Genomic DNA, 23,085 nt, shown 5'->3' with positions numbered 1-23,085 from the left:
AAGCTATGCGACCATCGAGAAGGAGTGCCTGGCAGTAGTATGGGCACTCAAAAATTTACAACCATATTTGTATGGACGACAGTTTTCCCTCCTAACGGACCATAATCCCCTAGTCTGGCTTAATCGGGTCTCCGGAGACAACGCCAGATTACTGCGGTGGAGTTTAGCCCTACAACCTCTGGACTTCACCATCCACTACAGACCCGGCAAACAAAACGGTAACGCCGATGGACTAAGTCGACAAACGGAACTTGTACCAACCCCATAAACTTCGGTCATCCCCAAACCGATCCGTTAAGGATCAGACTGTGTATGCCGATTGCGTCGCTGAAAGGGGGAGCCGTGTTACAGAACCCCCCAGCACCCAGAATATGTTATTATTTGTATATATAATAGGTTCCATGTGAGATATATGTCCCTAATGCATCAGCCCACAGGCTGCGCCCCTGGGCAGAGGAGACAACATATCCCCATTCTGACCTCCCCCACCTTTGTAATTCCCACAGTTAATATCAGCAGGCTCCGGCCACCTGTGGCTACTGTAATGTATGTCTGGCCTGCCGCTTTTGAATGGGCCTGCCCTCTGTATCTGTTGTGATATATATTGTGTTCTGTGAGTAAAGAGTTGTCACACTGGAAATACGTGGAGAAGCAGTGATATTTTATATGCGCCAATGTAATCAAGGAATTCCAGTCAGCGTCCTTTATTCAGAATCCAGCCAAAGCAGAGTGGACCTCCTGAACCACGGGATGGTACTGAAAGAGGTACTCCAGCACAGCAGACCCCGTTACACCCCCGATGTATCCTGAAAGATGAGAAAAAGAGGTTAGATTATACTCACCCAGGGGCGGTCCTGCTGCGGTCAGAGTACTGCAGTGCGCAGGTGCTGGGAAAGGACAGAGAGGCCCGGCGCCTGCGCACTGCAGTACTTTGCTCTGCCCTCAACAGGGCAAGCAAAGTACGCCTGCGCCGGAGCCGCAGTGTGGAGACAAGAAGAGGACGTCATCCTATGAAGATGGGAGGCGCTGGACCGAACCGCGACGCCCATCGGATCGGACCGCCCGCCCAGGTGAGTATAATCTAACCTCTTTTTCTCATCTTTCAGGATACATTGGGGGCTTATCTACAGCATTACAGAATGCTGTTGATAAGCCCCAGATGCCGGTGGGTTTAGCTCACCTTCAATTTTGGGGGTGACAGGTTCCCTTTAAGGCCACAGCCCATAGGACCCCACACCTCACAGATACAGCCATAGGAGCCCGCAGACCACAGATACAGCCCATAAGAGCCCGAATAGCACAGATACAGCCTACAGGAGCTCGCACCACACAGATACACATAGCACAGATACAGCTCATAGGAGCCCGCACTGCACGGATACAGCTCATAAGAGCCCGCACTGCACGGATACAGCACATAGGAGCCAGGAGGCACAGATACAGCACATAGGAGCCTGCAGAGTACAGATACAGCACACAGGAGTCTGCAAAGCACAGATACAGCCCGTAGGGGCCCACACTGCACGGATAGAGCCCATAGGAGCCTGCGGAGAACGGATACAGCACATAAGAGTCTGGAGAATACAGATACAACCCATGGATGTCTGCAGAGCATAGATAGATCACATAGGAGCCTGGAGAGCACAGATACAGCCCATAGAAGCCTGCAGCACACAGATACAGCCGATAGGAGCCTGCAGGGCACAGATACAGCGCATAGGAGCCTGCAGGGCACAGATACAGCGCATAGGAGCCTGCGAAGCACAGATACAGCCCGTAGGATCCTTCACAGCACAAGTACAGCATATAGGAGCCAGCAGAGCACAGATACAGCACATAGGAGCTTGCAGGGCACAGATACAGCCCATAGGAGCCTGGAGAACACAGATACAGCACATAGGAACCTGTAGAGCACTGATACAGCACATAGGAGCCTGCAGAGCAAAGATACAGCACATAGGAGCCTGCACAGCACAGGTACAGCACATGGGAGCCTGGAGAACACAGATACAGCACATAGGAGCCTGGAGAACACAGATACTGCACATATGAGCCTGGAGAACACAGATACAGCACACACATACCTCCCAACTTTTGTAGATGGGAAAGAGGGACAAAGTTTGCGGCGCGCAACGCGCGTCGTGGCAAATTTTAGGCCACGCCTCTGACCACACCCATTCATAATTAGTCACACCCATATCCACGTCCCAACCACACCCATTTAGCACTGCTGATCACACTGTTTTATATACAATAATTATAAACAAAAAAATATGGCCACACAGTGCTCCATACTGTATAATGACCCCACATGATGCTCCATACTGTAAAATGGCCACACACAGTGCTCCATACTGTATAATGGCCACACACAGTGCTCCATACTGTATAAAGGCCACACAGTGCTCCATACTGTATAATGGCCACACAAGATGCTCAATACTGTATAATGGCCACACATGATGCTCCATAGTGTATAATGGCTGCACATGATGCTCAATATTGTATAATGGCCACACATGATGCTCCATAGTGTATAATGACCATACATGATGCTCCATACTGTATAATGGCCACACATGATGCTCAATACTGTATAATGGCCACACATGATGCTCCATAGTGTATAATGGCCACACATTATGCTCTATAATGTATAATGGTCACACAGTGCTCCATACTGTATAATGGCCACACAGTGCTCCATACTGTATAACGGCCACACACAGTTCTCCATACTGTATAATGATCCCACATGATGCTCAATACTGTATAATGGCCACACATGATGCTCCATACTGTATAATGACCACACATGATGCTCCATACTGTATAATGGCCATTGGCCACACATGATGCTCCATACTGTATAACGGCCACACATGATGCTCCATACTGTATAACGACCACACATGATGCTCAATACTGTATAATGGCCACACAGTTCTCCATACTGTATAATGATCCCACATGATCCCCCTCACTCCTGTTTGCATGGCTCATATCCCCCCCTGTATGCATGGCTTATCTCCCTTCCATCCCATATACATGGCTCATATCCCCCTCCTGTATGCATGGCTCATATTCCCCCTCCTGTATGCATGGCTCATATTCCCCGCGAATGCATGGCTCATATTCCCCCCCCCCGAATGCATGGCTCATATCCCCCCCCTGAATGCATGGCTCATATTCTCCCCCCTGTATGCATGGCTCATATTCCCCCTCCTGTATACATGGCTCATATTCCCCCCCTGTATGCATGGCTCATATTCCCCCCCCCTGTATGCATGGCTCATATCCCCCCCCCTGTATGCATGGCTCATATTACCCCCCTCTACGCATGGCTCATATTCCCCCCTGTATGCATGGCTCATATTCCCCCCCTGTATGCATGGCTCATATTCCCCCCCTGTATGATATGGCTCATATTCCCCCCCTGTATGCATGGCTCATATTCCCCCCTGAATGCATGGCTCATATCCCCCCTGAATGCATGGCTTATCTCTCCACCCCCCGCTCCCGCTCCGGCTCCCATCTTGCATGGCGCGCCGGCTTATGTCCTCCTTCATCCCCCGTCCCCCATCCCTCATACTCACCTGTCACTCATACTCACCTGTCTCACATCGTGCGGCCGCACCGACATCCCCCTCGCTCTGTCCCGACTCCCGGCGAAGCACCTTCTTCCTGCGTGAGCGGTCACGTGATACCGCTCATTAAGGTCATGAATATGCGCATATTCATGACCTTAATGAGCGGTACCACGTGACCGCTCATTCAGGACGAGCTGTGTACGCCGAGACCAGGCATCGCTGGAGCAAGGTGAGGTGAGTATCGTCTTCAAGGAGGGAGGGCGGGATCAGAGCGTCCCGTGCTGGACAGCGGGGCGAAGCAACAAAACCGGGACAGTCCCGCACAATGAGGGACGGTTGGGAGCTATGCACACATGAGCCTGGAGAGCACAGATACAGCACATAGGAGCCTGCAGAGCACTGATACAGGACATAGGAGCTTTTTTACGGCTGTTCTCACAAGGCTGAAGTTGGTTTCTTTTTCGTCAGTTTCTTATTCGGCAATGTTTTCTTTTCTATTTTTTATAGGTTTATCAACAAAAAAATAAGCATCACAATAATATCATACTATGCAGTGAGGTGCCCTGATGTGAACACACTTAAAAACAGCTACAAAAATTATAAAACTGGCACAAAAGTGGGCATCAAAGTGGGCATCGTAGGGCGATAAAGGGTTAAATGACTTTGGGCCACTGATATCACACTGCAGACATATAGAAGAGGGAGCGCCACATCAAAACTGGGTATCTCCAGCCTGGCCCAAATACGTTCTGGGCATCAAAATTGGCATCAAAGTGGACAGTCAATTTTGGCCATTTGAATAAGTAGCTGGTGTTTTTAAGGGGTTAAATGACTTTGGGCCACTGATCTCACACTAAGAATACACAGATAGCGATGCTCTGCATCAAACCCAGGTCACTCCAGCCTGACCCAAATGGGTTCTGGGCATAAGAGCAGGTATCAAAGTGGGCAAACAGCCGATTTTGGCCATTTGAATAAGTAACTGATGTTTTTAAGGGGTTAAATGACTTTGGGACACTGATATCACAGTGCATTTAACTGCGGCATTTAACTAGTTAATAGCGGCAGGTGGGTCGCGATTCCACCTGCCGCTATTGCGCGCACATGTCAGCTGTACAACACAGCTGACATGTCGCAACTTTGATGGGGCTCACCGCTGGAGCCCACATCAAAGGGGGAGACACGACAAGCGCCGTACTAGTACGGCGCATGTCGTGAAGGCCTGAAGGGGTTAATGAAAGGGTTAAATGACTTTTGGCCACTGATATCACAGTGCAGACATATAGAACAGGGAGCCCCACATCAAACCCAGGTCCCTCCAGCCTGGCCCAATTGAGTTATGGGCATCAGAATTGGCATCAAAGGGTACGCAGGCCATGCCGCTGTATGCGGATGCTGCCGCATGCATCGTTTTGACGGTGCGGCATCTGCACGAAAATGCAACATGTTGCGTTTGGTGCAGGTCGTCGTACCGTCAAAACGACGCATGCGGCGGCATCCGCATACAGCGGCATGGCCTGCGTAGCCAGTGTTAAAGATAGGGTGCGCACGCCGCATGCAGCCGTAGGCGAAGCTGAACGAAGAGGCGTAGCAGTGGGCGGGGCTTCACAGAGGAAGTCTGCATCCCTCTGCAGCCCAGATAAATGCTAGTGTGAAACTAGCCTTAGTGTGGTATCAGAGGCCCAAAGTCATTTAACCCTTTAAAAACACTTATTCAAATCTGTGAAAATGGGCTGTTTGCCCACTTTGATGCCAATTCTGATGCCCATAACTCAATTGGGCCAGGCTGGAGAGACCTGGGTTTGATGTGGGGCTCCCTGTTCTATATGTCTGCACTGTGATGTCAGTGGCCCAAAGTCATTTAACCCTTTCATTAACCCCTTCACGATATGCGCCGTACTCGGCGCTTGTCGTGTCTCCCCCTTTGATGTGGGCTCCAGCGGTAAGCCCACATCAAAGTCGCGACATGTCAGCTGTTTTGTACAGCTGACATGTGCGCGCAATAGCGGCAGGTGGAATCGCGATCCATCTGCCATTAACTAGTTAAATGCCGCTGTCAAATGCTGACAGTGGTATTTAACTACTGCTTCCGGCCATCGGGCCAGAAATGCGAGCATCGCCGACCCCCGTCACATGATCGGGGGTCAGTGATGCGTCGGCATGACAACCTGTGGTCGGCGCTCATAGCAAGCCTGTAATTCAGCTGCATAGGTGCGATCTAATGATTGCTGCTATGTAGCAGAGCCGATCAAGCTATGCCAGCTTCTAGCCTCCCATGGAGGTTATTGAAGCATGGCAAAAGTAAAAAAAAAACGTTTTAAAAAAATGAAAAAAATAAAAAAATATATAAAAGTTTAAATCACCCCCCTTCGCCCCATTCAAAATAAAACAATAAAAATTATCAAACATACATATACTTGGTATCGCCGGGTTCAGAATCGCCGCCTGATCTATCAATTAAAAAAAAGCATTAACCTGATCGCTAAACGGTGTAGCGAGAAAAAAATTCAAAACGCCAGAAATACTTTGTTTGGTCGCTGCGACATTGAATTAAAATGCAATAACGGGCGATCAAAAGAACGTATCTGCACAAAAATGGTATCATTAAAATGGTCAGCTCGGCACGCAAAGAATAAGCCCTCACCCAACCCCAGATCACGAAAAATGGAGACGCTACGGATATCGGAAAATGGTGCAATTTTTTTTAGCAAAGTTTTGAATTTTTTTCACCACTTAGATAAAAAAAAAACCTAGACATGTTTGGTGTCTATGAACTCGTAATGACCTGGAGAATCATTATGGCAGGTCAGTTTTAGCATTTAGTGAACCTAGCAAAAATGTCAAACAAAAAACAAGTGTGGGATTGCACTTTTTTTGCAATTTCACCGCACTTGGAATTTTTTTCCCGTTTTCTAGTACACAACATGCTAAAACCAATGATGTCGCTCAAAAGTACAACTTGTCCTGCAAAAAATAAGCCCTCACATGGCCATATTGGCCGAAAAATAAAAAAAAGTTATGGCTCTGGGAAGGAGGGGAGCGAAAAACGAAAATGGAAAAACGAAAAAGGGCCTGCGTCTTGAAGGGGTTAATGCCCTTCTGTGCCCACTTTTGTGCCAGTTTTATAGTTTTTGTAGCTGTTTTTATATGTATTCACACCATGGCACCTCACTGCGTTGTATGTTATTATTGTGGTGCTTATTTTTTAGGTTAACCCTATAAAAAAACCGGAAAAGTAAAAATTGCCAAATAAGAAACCAACCTCAGCCTCGTGCTTTTCTCTGCATTTGGCAGATGTCATTGATCCTATCACATTGTTATGTTGCTTTGAAGACAGTTTAAATAAAGTTTATTAAAAAAATAAAAACACGGCACAATGGCGCCCATGCAACTCTGACGTCTTCGTGATGTTTCAGGAGGCGACTCCGAGTGTCATGTGATGACGTGTAACGTGTGCGCTGCAGAAGAGGCACCGACATGTATCACAACAGCACGCAGAGGAAGCACTGGACCTTCCGCAGCGAGGACGAGCTGCAGCGGCTCCGGGTCCAGGCTAATAACCGCTGCCGGGCGAGGATACGAGCTGCAGGACAGGTGTGAGCCGCCGCTATCTGTGCCGGTGCGGTCTGGGCCGGGCCCTGCCCGCAAAGCACGTGCACCACATATTGGACAGTGACCAGTCAGATTGCAGCTCTCACTCACAGGTCTCAAGTTCTGACCAGCAATCTGATTGGCTGCACTATTCTGCTTGATGCTTCCTGTCAGAACTGATGTTTTCAGAGATGGCCTGCAGGGGGCAGTGTTCAGCGCCTTGTTCCCTGGCCTGGACCTTAGCGCCTCTGAGTGTGACCATATGTAAATGTGCTGCTCACTGTAGTGTGAATACTGTCATATCTGCCTGCGGTATTCATCCGGAGAATACCTGATACCAGACGGCACAGCATAGGTCAGTGGGGCCACAAGGAGTGCAACAAATCCATGGTGAATCCTGTAGAGATGTGGCCTCAGTGTGAGCAAAGCCTCCTGTGCAGACCCTGAGCTACAGGAATGGTGAGACCAGGGCCGGGGTCAAGTTATAATGGAAAGGTGAAATCCGGTAACCGATCCGACACCAACCCCCCCTCCCAGCTGTCGGTCAGCATGCGGTGGTCAGATGTCGGCCCCCCAAATCCTCATGTTGGTGAGAGCCATTAAGCCATCAGTTGGTTAAGTCAATGCCTTGCAGAAAGTCTTTCTTGGCGTGGAGGCGCCCAGCGTGTACTTGTGTCGGCCTCACCCGTCATACAGACTTGTTTGAAATTTTTTTTAATCTGTACATAGACGTCACTGTTATCCTATACACCTAGATATATTGCTGGGCATGGTGTATATGTCGTATGCTGTCGGTGTCTCGTGCTGGGCACGGTGTATATGTCGTATGCTGTCGGTGTCTCGTGCTGGGCACGGTGTATATGTCGTATGCTGTCGGTGTCTCGTGCTGGGCACGGTGTATATGTCGTATGCTGTCGGTGTCTCGTGCTGGGCACGGTGTATATGTCGTTTGCTGTCGGTGTCTCGTGCTGGGCACGGTGTATATGTCGTATGCTGTCGGTGTCTCGTGCTGGGCACGGTGTATATGTCGTTTGCTGTCGGTGTCTCGTGCTGGGCACGGTGTATATGTCGTATGCTGTCGGTGTCTCGTGCTGGGCACGGTGTATATGTCGTTTGCTGTCGGTGTCTCGTGCTGGGCACGGTGTATATGTCGTATGCTGTCGGTGTCTCGTGCTGGGCACGGTGTATATGTCGTATGCTGTCGGTGTCTCGTGCTGGGCACGGTGTATATGTCGTATGCTGTCGGTGTCTCGTGCTGGGCACGGTGTATATGTCGTTTGCTGTCGGTGTCTCGTGCTGGGCACGGTGTATATGTCGTATGCTGTCGGTGTCTCGTGCTGGGCACGGTGTATATGTCGTTTGCTGTCGGTGTCTCGTGCTGGGCACGGTGTATATGTCGTATGCTGTCGGTGTATCCTGCTGGGCACGGTGTATATGTCGTATGCTGTCGGTGTCTCGTGCTGGGCACGGTGTATATGTCGTATGCTGTCGGTGTCTCGTGCTGGGCACGGTGTATATGTAGTATGCTGTCGGTGTCTCGTGCTGGGCACGGTGTATGTCGTATGCTGTCGGTGTCTCGTGCTGGGCACGGTGTATATGTCGTATGCTGTCGGTGTCTCGTGCTGGGCACGGTGTATATGTCGTATGCTGTCGGTGTATCCTGCTGGGCACGGTGTATATGTCGTATGCTGTCGGTGTCTCGTGCTGGGCACGGTGTATATGTCGTATGCTGTCGGTGTCTCGTGCTGGGCACGGTGTATATGTCGTATGCTGTCGGTGTATCCTGCTGGGCACGGTGTATATGTCGTATGCTGTCGGTGTCTCGTGCTGGGCACGGTGTATATGTCGTATGCTGTCGGTGTCTCGTGCTGGGCACGGTGTATATGTAGTATGCTGTCGGTGTCTCGTGCTGGGCACGGTGTATGTCGTATGCTGTCGGTGTCTCGTGCTGGGCACGGTGTATATGTCGTATGCTGTCGGTGTCTCGTGCTGGGCACGGTGTATATGTCGTATGCTGTCGGTGTATCCTGCTGGGCACGGTGTATATGTCGTATGCTGTCGGTGTCTCGTGCTGGGCACGGTGTATATGTCGTATGCTGTCGGTGTCTCGTGCTGGGCACGGTGTATATGTCGTATGCTGTCGGTGTCTCGTGCTGGGCACGGTGTATGCTGTCGGTGTATCGTGCTGGGCACGGTGTATGCGGTCAGTGTCTCGTGTGATGCCCCCTGGTCCATGTGACTAGTTCTAATACTGTTCATCTAGCAAGGTGGTAGGTATTGGTCATGTGACTGTCGTACTGTGGGGTCTTTAGAATAAAGGCAGCTTAATTGTCACAACTCCACAAACTAATGAATGTAATTCTGGAAACCTATTAAATAATGTATCTTGTTCCGTGTCAGCTGGATGTATGTGTCTCGTATTGAGGCTCCAGTAATCCCTTCCCGTCCCGCCTTGTTTGCAGGCTTCTCTGCAAGATGCGTTTAGTCTGGACCCCCATGAGGAGTTGACCATTTGTAAGTATTATGAGAAGAAACTGCAGGATTTCTGCAATGCCTTCAAGCCTGCCATGCCCAAATCTGTGCTGGTGAGTAGGATCAGGACTAATTCCCACTCACTTCTCACACCGCTTCTTTCCCTTAACATGCAGGAAAATGGTACATCGTATTATTGAAAAATGTTGCTTTTTTATTTTTTTCCACCTGAAGATTTTACAATTCCAGCCACTAGGTGTCTCCCTTCATTCTAATGAAGAAGAATCCCGGCACTCCTGAATCGGTGCCCAAGTAGGGTCCACAACCAATGACGTAGATCAGAAACATGGACTCAAAGGAATTTTGGAACAAATTACTTGATTTTAATTGGAGTCCATAAATAAGTACAGACGTTTCGGTCTCAAACGACCTTCATCAGTGTGCCAACTGCACAGGTAAAGAAAAAGTGGTCACAGTGTCCCTCAGTAAGTATTGTAGCTTACTGGGAAAGGTCAGGATAGAAGGCACAGAACAAGGGGTGGAGATGGCGTTCACCACGCTGTCATCTATCCTGACACTGAGGAAGATCGTTTGAGACCGAAACGTGTGTACTTATTTATGGACTGCAATTAAAATCAAGAAATTTGTTCCCAAATCCCTTCATTCTAATCTGCCATCCACTGGCTGAAAGGGGAAATTAGAGGGTCTACAGGGGGACTAAAAATAAGTGTAATAAGAATGTGTATTCCACAGTCTGCTCCGATTATCCATGTAATGATGTGTATGCTGCCCAGGCTTCCTGATTCTCTCTGGCCCTCGTGACCTGAAATCTGAGCAGCCGGCCACACCAGCACTGAAAGGTGCTTTCTCCATGTAAGTCTATGGGGCCTCGTTCGGAGTCTCATAAATAATAATCTTTTAATAATCTTTATTTTTATATAGCGCTAACATATTCCACAGCGCTTTACAGACATTATCATCACTGTCCCTGATGGGGCTCACAATCTAAATTCCCTATCAGTATGTCTTTGGAATGTGGGAGGAAACCGGAGTGCCCGGAGGAAACCCACGCAAACACGGAGAGAACATACAAGCTCTTTGCAGATGTTGTCCTTGGTGGGGTTTGAACCCAGGACTCCAGCGCTGCAAGGCTGCAGTGCTAACCACTGCGCCACCGTGCTGCCTCATAGAATTACATTGAGAAACTTGCTATCACTCCACAGAGTAGGCCGGTAACGTGTGACTGGAGCAATGCTGGAAATCGGAGGAGACTGCGATCTGCAAATATTTTACTATACTTGCACCTCTTTACAAAAACTAAGTAGGACAGGTTAGGATATGAACATGTTGATGAGATTTCTTTAAAAAAAAAAAAAAAGAACAGTTTCCTATAACCCTACAGCACCCCCTTTCCATTGTTTAGAGAAGCCCCCATTTCCTATGTGCTCTTTTCCTAGCAAGCTACAGCCTGGGTGGATATGCTCCTATGCTGATTTACACATTTAGTGGGTTTACTACAATCCTCATCAATGAACTCATCACCAAGTCATAGATTTATGTAAATCACAGAATAGGTAGACATGTGAATGATAGAGAAAAATGAAAAGAAAATTTTGAAAAACGGCTAGCTTTATCCAGTATTGAGTGTGGGTGCAGTGCGCAGAAATGCATGTAGTTATACGCCTTGTCTGCTGTCAGTGAGGTTATTAATGTTTGTGTGGGGATTGTTCTTCCGCACTGAATTTACTTGAGCACACAAGTAGTCAAAATCCGCTGCTGGCAGCTCCTTTGCAGTTGCCAACAAATCACGTCCCAGATGTACCTGATGGGAGACAAGTCTGGAGACGCTGCAGGCCATGGGTGCACGTTTAAGCCACGCATGATGATCACACGTGCCCAAGATAACGTGGCCTGGCGTTCTTGTGTTGAAAGACAGCTCCCGGGACACCTTCATATTCTTTAGTGAAGGCACCTTCCCTCATCGCTGAACAGAACAGACCTCCATTCCAGCCTCCATTGCCATCTTGCTATGCACCATGATAGTCTTTGAGCACAGTGATATGAGGTCAATGGAGCACCTGTAGTTTGACCTCCGCAACTTCTAATGTCACGTGCAGTACACAATAGATCCCTACGCTCCATTCTTGGAATTTGACGAGATGTCATAAAGAGGCTTTCTCAAGGGAATGTCGCAGCAGTTCTACTCCTGGGATTATGGTGTGGGGTGACCGAATGTTCAGGAAGCCGGATCTCTGTACACTTCACATCTTGGCTTGCAGGGGACTGAGAAAGAAGTTGTGCGCACATGCCCAAGGGTGCTGCAGTGCATCATGAGAAGTGTGGGAAAGTGCGTCACAGCCCATATAGTGCTGGCAGGGAACAAGTATTTCCCACTATGAAGTGAGTGAAATTCAGATAACTATTTAGCTGCTCAAGGAGGCAGTGGTGACGTAATGTAAGGCTATGTGCACACGTTGCGGTTTTTGGACGTGCGGAATTGCATCAAATCCGCAGTGTAGTGCACAGCCAATGTTACTCAATGTGGAATTCAGAATTGGTGTGCACAAGCTGCGGAAAAATAAGCACGGATTGCCAGAAGCAATGAGGCAGCAATTTTTAAATGTAAACTCAAGGACTCTTTATATGAACCCGTCAGACATTGCTTACGTGTCTGTTAGACCCTACTTCTAAGACATTTAACACTTTTCTGTACAGCTGGGAATAACCCTTTAATGGGCCTCGCTTATCGATGCTGTCTGTTTTCTTATTGCCGTTGCATAGCTTAGGCCATCACATTTACAAGTCTAAGTTTAAACACAATCAGTGGATGAAAAGTAAGTTTTTGTTTTGTTTTTTTCAATGTTCTCTTTTAGGGGACCGCTTGTATGTATTTCAAACGCTTCTACCTGAACAACTCGGTCATGGAGCACCATCCACGAATCATTATGTAAGTGCGCCCTGTTTGCCTATGATCTGTAACTTACAGATGGTTAGTCCAGCTTACCCAGAAATTCTCCTAATGTTCCCGTGCCCTATCCTTTCTTTCCCTTAGATTAGGTACCCCACTGTCACCAAAGGTAAAAAACAGCCCAAAGATTCGCTAGATGCCGCACTTAGCCTGTGCGCTCACGGTAAACTCGCACCCCTCCCGAGGTCCTAAAGAAACAGTCGCTCAAGTATATCATTCAAATTGGCATGTACAGATATTAGGTGCAAACATCTTCTCTAGGGTACTACGAGTCCCAGAAATGGTGCATTCAAATGACCCATATTAACTGACTGGGTCATGGGCGGAGGTGGATTGAGTATTGTCCACTTCTAGGGACTATTTACTTACTTATTTTTCATTAAATTGATGTATTTGGAGCTAAAAATCTTTTCCACGTTTTTTTTTCCAATTGGGTTTCATGATAGATTTTACACCGTTTTGCTTTTACAGGTTCTTTGATTTATTGACCACAGACCACAACAAAGATCAATGTGCAAGAAATCTGATTACAGACTCTCCCATCAGACTTATCAGGCCGGGTTCACACTAGGGTATTTCCCAGTACTTACACGGCCTGCCATGCTCGGTCTGGAGGTGCGTCTCATGACCCGTAGTTACAGCTTCACATGAGGTTGAGAAACCTGCGGTTAGTCCGTGCAGTGCGGACCCTACCAGGACTGTGACATGCGCTTGTGTGATCTGACCTTGGAACAAGCTCACTGACAAATTCTCAGCGAACTCCTTGTGCAGACGATACAAAGTCCAGTGCAGCGGTTATAGAAGGCAAGCGGTGTAAAAATTTTTTTATTAAACCCAATTGCAAAATGATTTTTAGTCCCATATACATGCACTTAATAAAAATAAATAATAAAAAACTCAAAGTGGACAATTCCTTTTTCTAAACGTAACTGCATGTCATCCGAAGTTTCAGGTGGCAATGCCCCATTTCTCAAGCCTGATGGTTTCTGGTTCCCACAATCCCCCTGGCTTTTCAGCAGCAGAGGGCCAGGGTCTTATCACCTTCCTCTGCTTTAAAGGGAACCTGTCATGTCCTTTTGAGCATGTAAAGTGTCCCCAGTATGTTGTTAGTGATACAGTGTGCATCACTAACATGTTTTTTCATTAAAAACAGCAATCTAATGATGTTCAAAAAGCACTCTATATAGTTATATCGTACCTGCACATATAGTCATAGGGGTGTGCTTCATTTCATTCAGTCACGGTTGTTGCCGCCCACGCCATGTGAATGATGTTCCCGAGGTTGCTCCGATGTCACTCAAGCCTGCTTTGAAAAATCCCGCACATGTACAGTGTATTAAAGAGCCGCGCATGCGCAGTGTTGATCTGGGAGCCGCGCATGCGCCATGACTAGCAGCTCCAGCCGCGCAGTCAGTGACGCTGGGTACTACAGCGCTCCCACACATGCACGGCTTCACGATCGACACTGTGCAATTGCGGGATTTTTTAAAGCGGGTCTGAGTGATGTCGGCACAACGTGACTGACTGAAGTGAAGCACAGCCCTATGACTAGATGAGCAGGCACGATCTAACTATATAAAGTGTTTTCTGCACATGATTATTGCGCTGTTTTTAATGGAAAAAAACCATGTTGGTGATGCACATTGTATCACTACCAACACGCTGGGGACAGTTTACATGCTGAAAAGGACATGACAGGTTCCCTTTAAGTCCAGTGGCCGCAGTGAGAGAACGGTGACATTCAGCGCTCAGTATATTCTATATGATGGGAGACGGGTCTCTGCATGCAGTGTAGACAGGCGGCCATTATATGGAGCCACCAGATGTGTCCCTGCCCTCTCCAGCTGCAGGGCGGACATACAGGAGGGCCGAGCAGGGTGGGGTCCGAGAGCTGTGGGGAGAGATTTACCACCTGATGTCATCATGTAATTCCCAAGATCTGACTGACTTCCTGCCTACCCCTCAGATCATGTATTCCAGGTAGTCAGAGCGGAGACCAGGTGACACTGCGCCTCAGTGTGTGGCTGGGACTAATGGTCTCACGAGAATACAGCTGGTAATTACCATTTATATGTGGGGGAAACTCGGCCATGTCCCAGAGAGCACATCCTCGTCCGTCAGTGTGGCCCCGGAGACACTAACCTAGGGACGTCTTAGGTGTGTGGCTATGTAGGACCTCTCACAGTGAAGCGCCATGCTCTTGTTTTCTAGGTTGACCTGTGCGTTTCTTGCTTGTAAAGTAGATGAATTTAACGTCTCCAGTGTCCAGTTTGTGGGAAACCTGCCAGAAAACTCCAGCACTCAAGAAAATCTCCTCGAGCAAATCTTGGAGTATGAATTGCTGCTAATCCAACAGCTGAATTTCCACCTCATAGTGCACAACCCGTATCGACCATTCGAGGGGTATTTAATTGATGTAAAGGTACGAGCGAGTTATAATCCATCTGTGCCGTGCATTGGGCTCAAAGGGGCGCGAGTATATTGTACTCAACTGTTTAATTGTGACACTTGCTCTCTGTTATCAGCCATTAAGTATATGCCATTTGAAGTGATTTTCTACTAGCAATAAGAACAGAAAGATGACTGCCCCGTAATCGCGGCTTTCTTGTATATGGTCACGTCTGATAATTGTCACCCCTCTTCATAAAGGAAAACCTTGTAAATATAAGCACATATAATAGATGGAGAAGGGGGGCACTAACTGCAGACCCTTCATTCTCAATCTCTGGGGTCACAGGTTGGTGTCCCCCCCCCCCCCCACACTGCTCATAAAGTTATAGCATATTTTCACTTTATAAAACTGGCACCACCTGATGATATTGACTAAAAAATATTTTCACTGACTCTATAGAGAAAATAATAATAATAAAAAAAAAAAACCTGTGCGCACCTTTTATAAAATTTGGTCTCCTACCATACCTCCAAGTATGGTCTCGTATTATGGATCAATAAAAAAATATTCTACTACAGAATTGTGATGCCTGACTTGGGCTGAAGAGAATGGCAACGCCGGGATCTCAGGCCCTTCTGCTGAACCGGACTTCCATCATTATGGTATCCTATAGAGACCGGAGTTAAGTTCAGTTGAATCCCTGTCTCGTGCCCATGTTGTCAAATTGGGGACACCATAATGCTTCAGTACTGCAATCATGTGCAACCTGTCTTCTGCTATACTCTCTCACTTTCAGTCTATGGAGTTTCTCCTTGTGAAGAGCGCCACGGTGTGCAGGGAGACTTGTAGGCCATGCATTATGGGTTTCTCCCCTGAGAATTTATATATAACAAGTGGCACTTGGGCAGTGTTGCCAACTTGACTTTTTACATTTTCAGCACAGCTTATTAAGTAATCATAGACTGACAATATTTTTTATGGACACATTGAAAAACCATAAAGAATCATTATGACTATAAGTGATCAATGTCTGCAGCCCATAATTCTGATCAGAAGACATCAGCCGCAATCTCTGTAAACTGTAAAAGTATAATTACAGTCAAAATGATCTGTATACGTTTCTTCAGCCTAAAGAAAAATCAGACCCTTTACATTATATTTTGCGGACAGAGCAAAGAAAGTGTCCTCTTTGTACGACTGTCCTGGAGTTTCTGGACACTTGGGCGACTTCTTCTTTGAAGATGCTACTAGTACTTGCATATTTTTACACAGTTTTGACTTGTAGTTTGGGACTTGAACAAGTAAGAAACGTCTTGTACTTTGTTCACAAGAGATAGTTAAGATGCATATTAAGAATAGGTCATCTTTTAATCCTTTATATCAATTTTATATTATAATATTATATCATTTTTCAGACTCGATATCCATTGCTGGAAAATCCTGAAATATTGAGGAAAAATGCAGATGACTTTTTGCAGCGGGTTGCCCTGAGTGATGCCTGCCTGCTGTTCACACCATCGATAATTGCTCTAACTGCTGTTTTATCCAGCGCGTCCAGGGCAGGAATAAATATGGAAAGGTACAAGAACAGTTATGAATGTAACGTCTTTATTTAACTTCTTTTTCCTGAACATCGTTGACTGCAAGCATGCGAGGAGCAAAGCACGTTCCAGGACTGGGATAGTCATAGAATTGTTCATAACCCTGCCTCACCTTAGTTTTAGGATCCCTTTGTTAAGGATGAGAGCCCTTGTGGGGGCCCCTGGTTCCTTTTTTGTTCAGTGATGATTGTTCACAAATGGGGCCGGTGAAGGACCATATCTTCTGTCCTCACATTAAAGACTGCATACATTATAAAATAGATAAATTAGACCTGATTAAACTGTTGCACTTGCTTTACAATTCCACAAAATGGCTTTATAATACTTTGTTAAATTTTGCTTGCGTAAAAAAAATAATTTCAGTTACACAGAAATACACCTGTCCCATCAACTCCAAGAGCTCTGTGTAATAATGTAACCGTTTCAAATTGTGAAATCTGGTGATGAATCCACTTTAAAGCTTTTAGAGGTTGGTTGGGGCATGTATTGGTAGGGAGTGTAGCATGTGGAATACGAACAGTGTGTAATGTATCAGCTGGCTGTCAGGATTTCGCTGTGTCTACACAGTTGGCGCTCTTCACGTGACTTCCGTATGAAGCTCCTTTAGTGGTTGGCTTTGGCGGATCCAGCTGGATTTGTCCCACCAGATGTCTTTTCTCCGGCAGTTCACTACATAAGAAATGCTGGATCTCTTCCTGTTTTGCCAAGGAAGTAATGTTGGTGTTAGGCCTCATGGCTGAGTCCAACATCATTCTAATAGTCTGTAATCGGAGATTCTGCAGAAAATGGACCGCTCCCTGTCTTATTTGGAAGATATTATTATTTATTTATATAGCACCATTAATTCCATTGTGCTGTACATGAGAAAAGGGTTATAGATATCGTTTACAGTACACAAATTTACAATGACAGACTGGAACAGAGGGGAGAGGACCCTGTCTTTGCGGACTTACATTCTACGGGAAGATATGTTTCATATTTGCACAAAAATATCCCTTCTAGTAGGTAAGAAAACTTGCAGGTTAGAATCCTAGAATATTAGAGTTGGAAGGGACCTCCAGAGTCATTGTGTCCAACCCCCTGCTCAATGCAGGATTCACTAACCCATCTCAGACAGATGTCTGTGCAGCCTCTGAAGACTTCCATTGAAGGAGAACTCTCCACCTATCGTGGCCGCCTGTTGATCACTCATTGATCACCCTCACTGTCAAAAAGTTTTTTTCTGAAATGTAATCTGTATCTTCTCCTTTCAGTTTCATTCCATTGCTTCTCGTATTTCCATGTGCAAATGACAATAAGGATGATCCCTCTACACTGACATCCCTCTGTAGACAGCTATTATGTCTCCACTTAGCCTTCTTTTTAGCAAGCTAAACATTCCCAGATGCTTTAACCATTTCTCGTAGGACAAACTTCACAGTCCGCTCACCGGACGGAGACTGTATTCCAGATGAGGTTTTAACATTTTAATGCATTCTTTTATTGCTGCTTTTTTTTGTAATGGGGGACTGGTACATTAGGACAGAAATCCAGCCTCCTGATTGCATAGCTGAGCTTACTGTCACGATTCACACCGTGACTGTAAAGATCCCTTAGCCGCTGCCCACAATATGTCACGGTTTGGGGTGACTTTAAACCAACAGACGGCTATCACATGTGCAGGGGGCTTATCCTAGTTATCCCTCCACTGCCACAATGTGATGAAAAGAACACACACAATGCTATTGACCTCTTAGTTTACAGCAGGGGCTTATTTTAGGTATCCCACTGCTCTTCAATATACCATGAACTGCAGGGATTTGTGTATCCCGCTTACAGTTTCACTCAACACTTGCAGCTCTCTGGCGCCCCCCTTACTCTCAGGTCAGATTAGGTACTGCACCCTGGGTAATTAGTCGCCAGAAAGGCTGCCTGCTATGTACTGGCTATTGGGCGCGCTGCAGCGACGCGATAACTACTCCCACTCAGGCAGGAACAATAATTATCAAGCCGCAGTCGCTGCAATGTCACCCAAAGGCCTGCACACGGTAAGCTGCCACCAGCTCCGATTAAACGGGTCCGAAGCTAACCCCAAAACAGTAGCGTAAATTCCCTTCAAAGACAGGGCACGTTTTTAGAGCATGGAGAAATAACTGGCATGAAATAATATACCCATAAAGTTTATGCAGTGTTTATCAAAATATTTTACAAAGATGTTATAAATGAGACAATTGCAAATATGTACAAGGTAATTATGAAAATAAAAGGATTAAAGGAAGAAAAGATAACTCACATGTTCTTAGTTCATATCAGTTCAGGCAAACACCATGCTAGGGGGAGGGGCTCCCAAAAATCCCAATGCATGAGGTACAGCTCTTCAGGTCAGACCCACATGTTCTTCCAGCAACAGACTGCCTGCTGGAGTCCGGCCAAAACAGTTATAGCTTAGGTCGGTGACATCACCAAAAGGGCTAGCTATCCCAGACCCTCCTCTCTCTACATTCTGACTAAGTATAAGCTAAATCTTTCTAAGACTTGTAATTCCGCTGCTGAACATATCATAATCGCACCACACCCCTCGTTCATCTCGTATCATCGCCGGCATTCCAGTGAGACCAAACATGTCCCACCTGTCACGCACACTGACAGAGAAATCCCTACCTCTGTACCAGATGGAGCTAGAAACCTGTGTTTCGAGGGATGGGTAGATCCTCCGAGTGTGATTATGACGATATATTTTTGTGTTCGTATTTTAAATCGTTTGCCTAATATCTTTCAAAAACAGAACAAAGGACTTTCATGATTCTAGAATCTTCTCTAACAGTTAAAGCTGAGCACTCTCTACTACAGGAAATGCCGGTCGTAAATGCCTTTCGTCAATAAAACTCTCTTCCCCCATGCACAGTGGAAAGGCAGCTCAACTCTGAAGTAAAAGAGAAGGGGGGGTTTCTTAGCCCACATCCTGGGCTGACAAGAGAAACTAAACCTATATGATATTTCATACCATATCGTGACACCTCCCCCTTTTAGCGTGCGCTACGGCGGCAGAACCTCTCGGTATGCCTCCATGCGCACCTCCGTGGGTTCACCCTGGCGGGAGAGTCCATCTGCATTACCATGCTCTTTGCCCGCTTTGTGTTTAATGGTGAAGTCAAATTGCTGAAGGGCAAGGCTCCAGCGTAGCAACCTGCCATTGGTTACACACATGGTGCTTAGCCAGCGCAGAGGGTTGTGGTCAGTCACCACCGTGAAGGTGCGACCGTACAAGTAGGGCTGCAAGCGCTGCAGGGCCCAGACTATGGCCAGGCACTCCTTCTCAATGGTGGAGTAGGCCACTTCCGTCGGCAAAAGTTTCCGGCTCAGGTACAACACGGGGTGCTCTTGGTCCTCCGAGTCAACCTGGCTGAGCACAGCACCGAGGCCAAACTCGCTGGCGTCGGTCTGTACCAAGAACGGTCGACTGCTGTCGACTGCTTTCAACACAGGGGCGTTGCACAGTGCTGTCTTCAACGCCTGGAAGGCCCCCTCACAGCCATCTGTCCAGTTGACGATGTGGGGTAGCTTCTTCCTGGTGAGGTCCGTCAAAGGTTTTGCCAGGCTACTATAGTGCTGCACGAAGCGCCTATAGTACCCTGCAGTGCCCAGGAAGGACATCACCTGTTTCTTGTTCCTGGGAGTGGGCCAGTTCACGATCACGCCCACTTTGTCAGGCTCTGGCTTTAGGGTGTTTCCACCTACCCGGTGCCCCAGGTAGTGAACCTCCCTCATGCCCATCTGGCACTTTCCCGGCTTGATAGTCAGTCCTGCTCGATGAATTCGCCCGAGCACCTCCTCGAGATGCTGCAGGTGTTCATCCCAGGAGGGACTGAAGATGGCAATGTCATCTAAGTACGCCACAGCGTACTTCTCCAGTCCCTGAAGCAGGAGATTGACCATCCGCTGGAAAGTGGCAGGGGCATTCTTCATGCCGAAGGGCATGACCGTGGACTCGTACAGTCCAAAGGGTGTGATAAAGGCGGACTTCTCCTGCGCCTCGGGGCTCAGGGGAATCTGCCAGTATCCGCAACTCAGATCCATTATTGTCAGGTATTTTGCACCAGCTAACTTCTCAAGCAGCTCCTCGATGCGCGGCATTGGGTGCGCATCAGAGGCTGTAATGGCGTTGAGCCCCCTGTAGTCCACGCAGAACCGGGTGGTCCGGTCCTTCTTTGGCACGAGAACTACAGGGGAGGCCCACGCGCTCTTTGACCGTCGAATCACCCCCAGCTGTAACATCTCATCGATCTCCTGGCGCATAATCTGCTGCACCTGGTCAGAGATTCGATAGGGTGTTCTCCGTAGTGGGGCGTGATTCCCGGTGTCCACCTCGTGGACCGCTAACTCAGTCCTTCCAGGCCGGTTGGAGAACACGACCCGGAAGGGTTCCAGTGTGGTTTGCAACTGCAACCGCTGTGGTTCATCTAGCGAGGCGCTTACCTCCACGTCCTCATTGGACCCACGGGCCTTGGCTTGGGCCAGCATGTCCAGGAGGGCGTCTTCCTCCCCGTCTTCGGGTAAGCTGCAGACCGGTAGGACGAAAGGTTCACGTTCGTGAGGAGCCTTCATCATGTTGACGTGAAAGGCCTTTCGCCTACCCCGAGCGTGGTCAAGCGTGACCACGTAGGTGACCGGGTTGAGCTGTTGGTGGACGACGTACGGGCCCTCCCAGGCTGCCTGAAGCTTATCCGTTGGTACAGGAACCAGCACCCACACCTTTTGACCCACGTGGTAGGTCCGCTCCCGGGCGTTCTGGTCGTACCAGTGCTTCTGATCAGCCTGAGCCTGCGTCATGTTGTCATGCACCAACTGCGTCAAGGTCTGCATCTTTCACGGAAGCGCATGACATACTCCACTATGGAATCTTCAGAAGGGTTCGGCTCCTCTTCCCAGGATTCTCTTACCAACCCAAGGGGTCCCCGGACTCGCCTGCCGTACAGGAGCTCGAAGGGGGAGAACCCCGTCGAGGCCTGCGGAACCTCTCGGTAAGCAAATAGCAGGTGTGGGAGGTACCGCTCCCAGTCGCGCCCTTGTGTCTCAACCAGCATGCGTAGCATCTGTTTGAGGGTACCATTGAAGCGTTCACACAAGCCATTGGTCTGTGGGTGATACGCACTCGATACCAGGTGCTTCACCTGCATTTTCTTACAGAGAGCCTCCATTAGGTGAGACATAAATTGGGTCCCTCGATCAGTAAGCATTTCCCTGGGAAATCCTACCCGTGCAAAGATAGCCAACAGGGCATCCGCCACCTTATCTGCCCTAGTTGAAGACAGAGCTACTGCCTCTGGGTACCGGGTAGCGTAGTCTACCACAGTAAGAATATATCGCTTTCCAGAGCTGCTGGAGACGGCCAGCGGGCCCACAATGTCCTCCGCAATCCTCTGGAAAGGCTCCTCTATCACTGGCAAAGGGATCAGGGGAGCCTTAAGAGCAGACCCCGCCTTCCCCACTCTTTGACAGGTGACACAGGAGCGGCAGTAGTTTGACACATCTGTCCCCATCTTAGGCCAATAGAAGTGTTGAGACAGCCGGGCCTTAGTTTTGCTGATCCCCAAGTGTCCAGCTAGCGGGATCTCATGGGCAATCCGCAACAACTCACCCCGGAATTGCTGCGGGACGACCAGCTGTCTTTCCCTCAACCACTCCTTTTGTGATTCTCCAGGTACTGTCTCCCGGTACAACCTTCCTCCTTCCCAGAACACCTTCTCCTTATCAGTCTCGGAGAAGCGCGTCCCGGCGAGTTGTCTCAAACTCTCTAGGCTCGCATCTGTGTGCAGAGCGGCCTGAAACTCCTGGCTAGGGGAAGCCAGAAGTGACGTCAGGGTCCCTTCCCCACGGGAACCCTCTGGGACCTGCTCTGGGTCCACCTCTGGTTCAGTCATACTGATGACTGAGGAGGGCCCGGGAGGCAGACAGCTATCTGTGTTCCGGGCACTCTGACTGCGGGTGACAGCAGCTACGTAGGCTGTCTCCCCGGGGGTTTCTACAGACCCATCAGCCGACGCTGCTATGGGCTCTACCTCCCCATCCACCCCCACTACCTCAGGAGCATTGCTACTTATGGGCCAGTTACCTTCCTCGGTGGCACTGGTCAATTGCATGGCATCACCTTCCTCACGGTTCCCATGTATCTCCCCATTTCCGGTAGCACCGATACTTGCCCCTGCTAGGGGTTCCTCAGCCGTCTCACTCCGCAGAGCGACGTGGCTGAGCACTCCTGTACCTATGGACACATCAACTTTCACAGAAACATCATTATCAGATACAGTTGGCACAGGTACAACATTTTCACCATCAATCCTAGGGAAAAAATAGTTAGCAGATGCATCACTACAAGATAAAGCATGGTCAGGTAACACATGCGATTTCCCATCATCATCATCATCATCATCACCAGGGTTAACTTTACCCTCATTAGTAGATTGGGGAGGGGTGTCAATGACGTAGTATGCA

At 48.1% G+C, this 23,085-nt stretch overlaps 1 protein-coding gene across 3 annotated transcripts in view; it reads left to right on the top strand.

The window, feature by feature from the left end:
* Positions 1–6,964: 6,964 nt before the first annotated feature.
* Positions 6,965–23,085, top strand: part of CCNH (cyclin H) — a 37,285-nt gene continuing 21,164 nt past the window's right edge. The window contains exons 1-5 of one of the 3 annotated variants that reach the window (XM_077288734.1): positions 6,965–7,184; positions 9,644–9,766; positions 12,527–12,600; positions 14,833–15,043; positions 16,429–16,592. In XM_077288734.1, coding sequence (XP_077144849.1) covers positions 7,068–7,184; positions 9,644–9,766; positions 12,527–12,600; positions 14,833–15,043; positions 16,429–16,592 — 689 coding nt within the window. In that variant the 5' untranslated portion in view covers positions 6,965–7,067. The other 2 variants (XM_077288749.1, XM_077288741.1) reach the window with 2 other exon arrangements.

The sequence above is a fragment of the Ranitomeya variabilis genome, chromosome 1 (genome assembly GCF_051348905.1).
Source record: "Ranitomeya variabilis isolate aRanVar5 chromosome 1, aRanVar5.hap1, whole genome shotgun sequence".
In the NCBI taxonomy this organism is placed as follows: domain Eukaryota; kingdom Metazoa; phylum Chordata; class Amphibia; order Anura; family Dendrobatidae; genus Ranitomeya; species Ranitomeya variabilis.
This window is presented reverse-complemented; position numbering and strand designations above follow the sequence as displayed.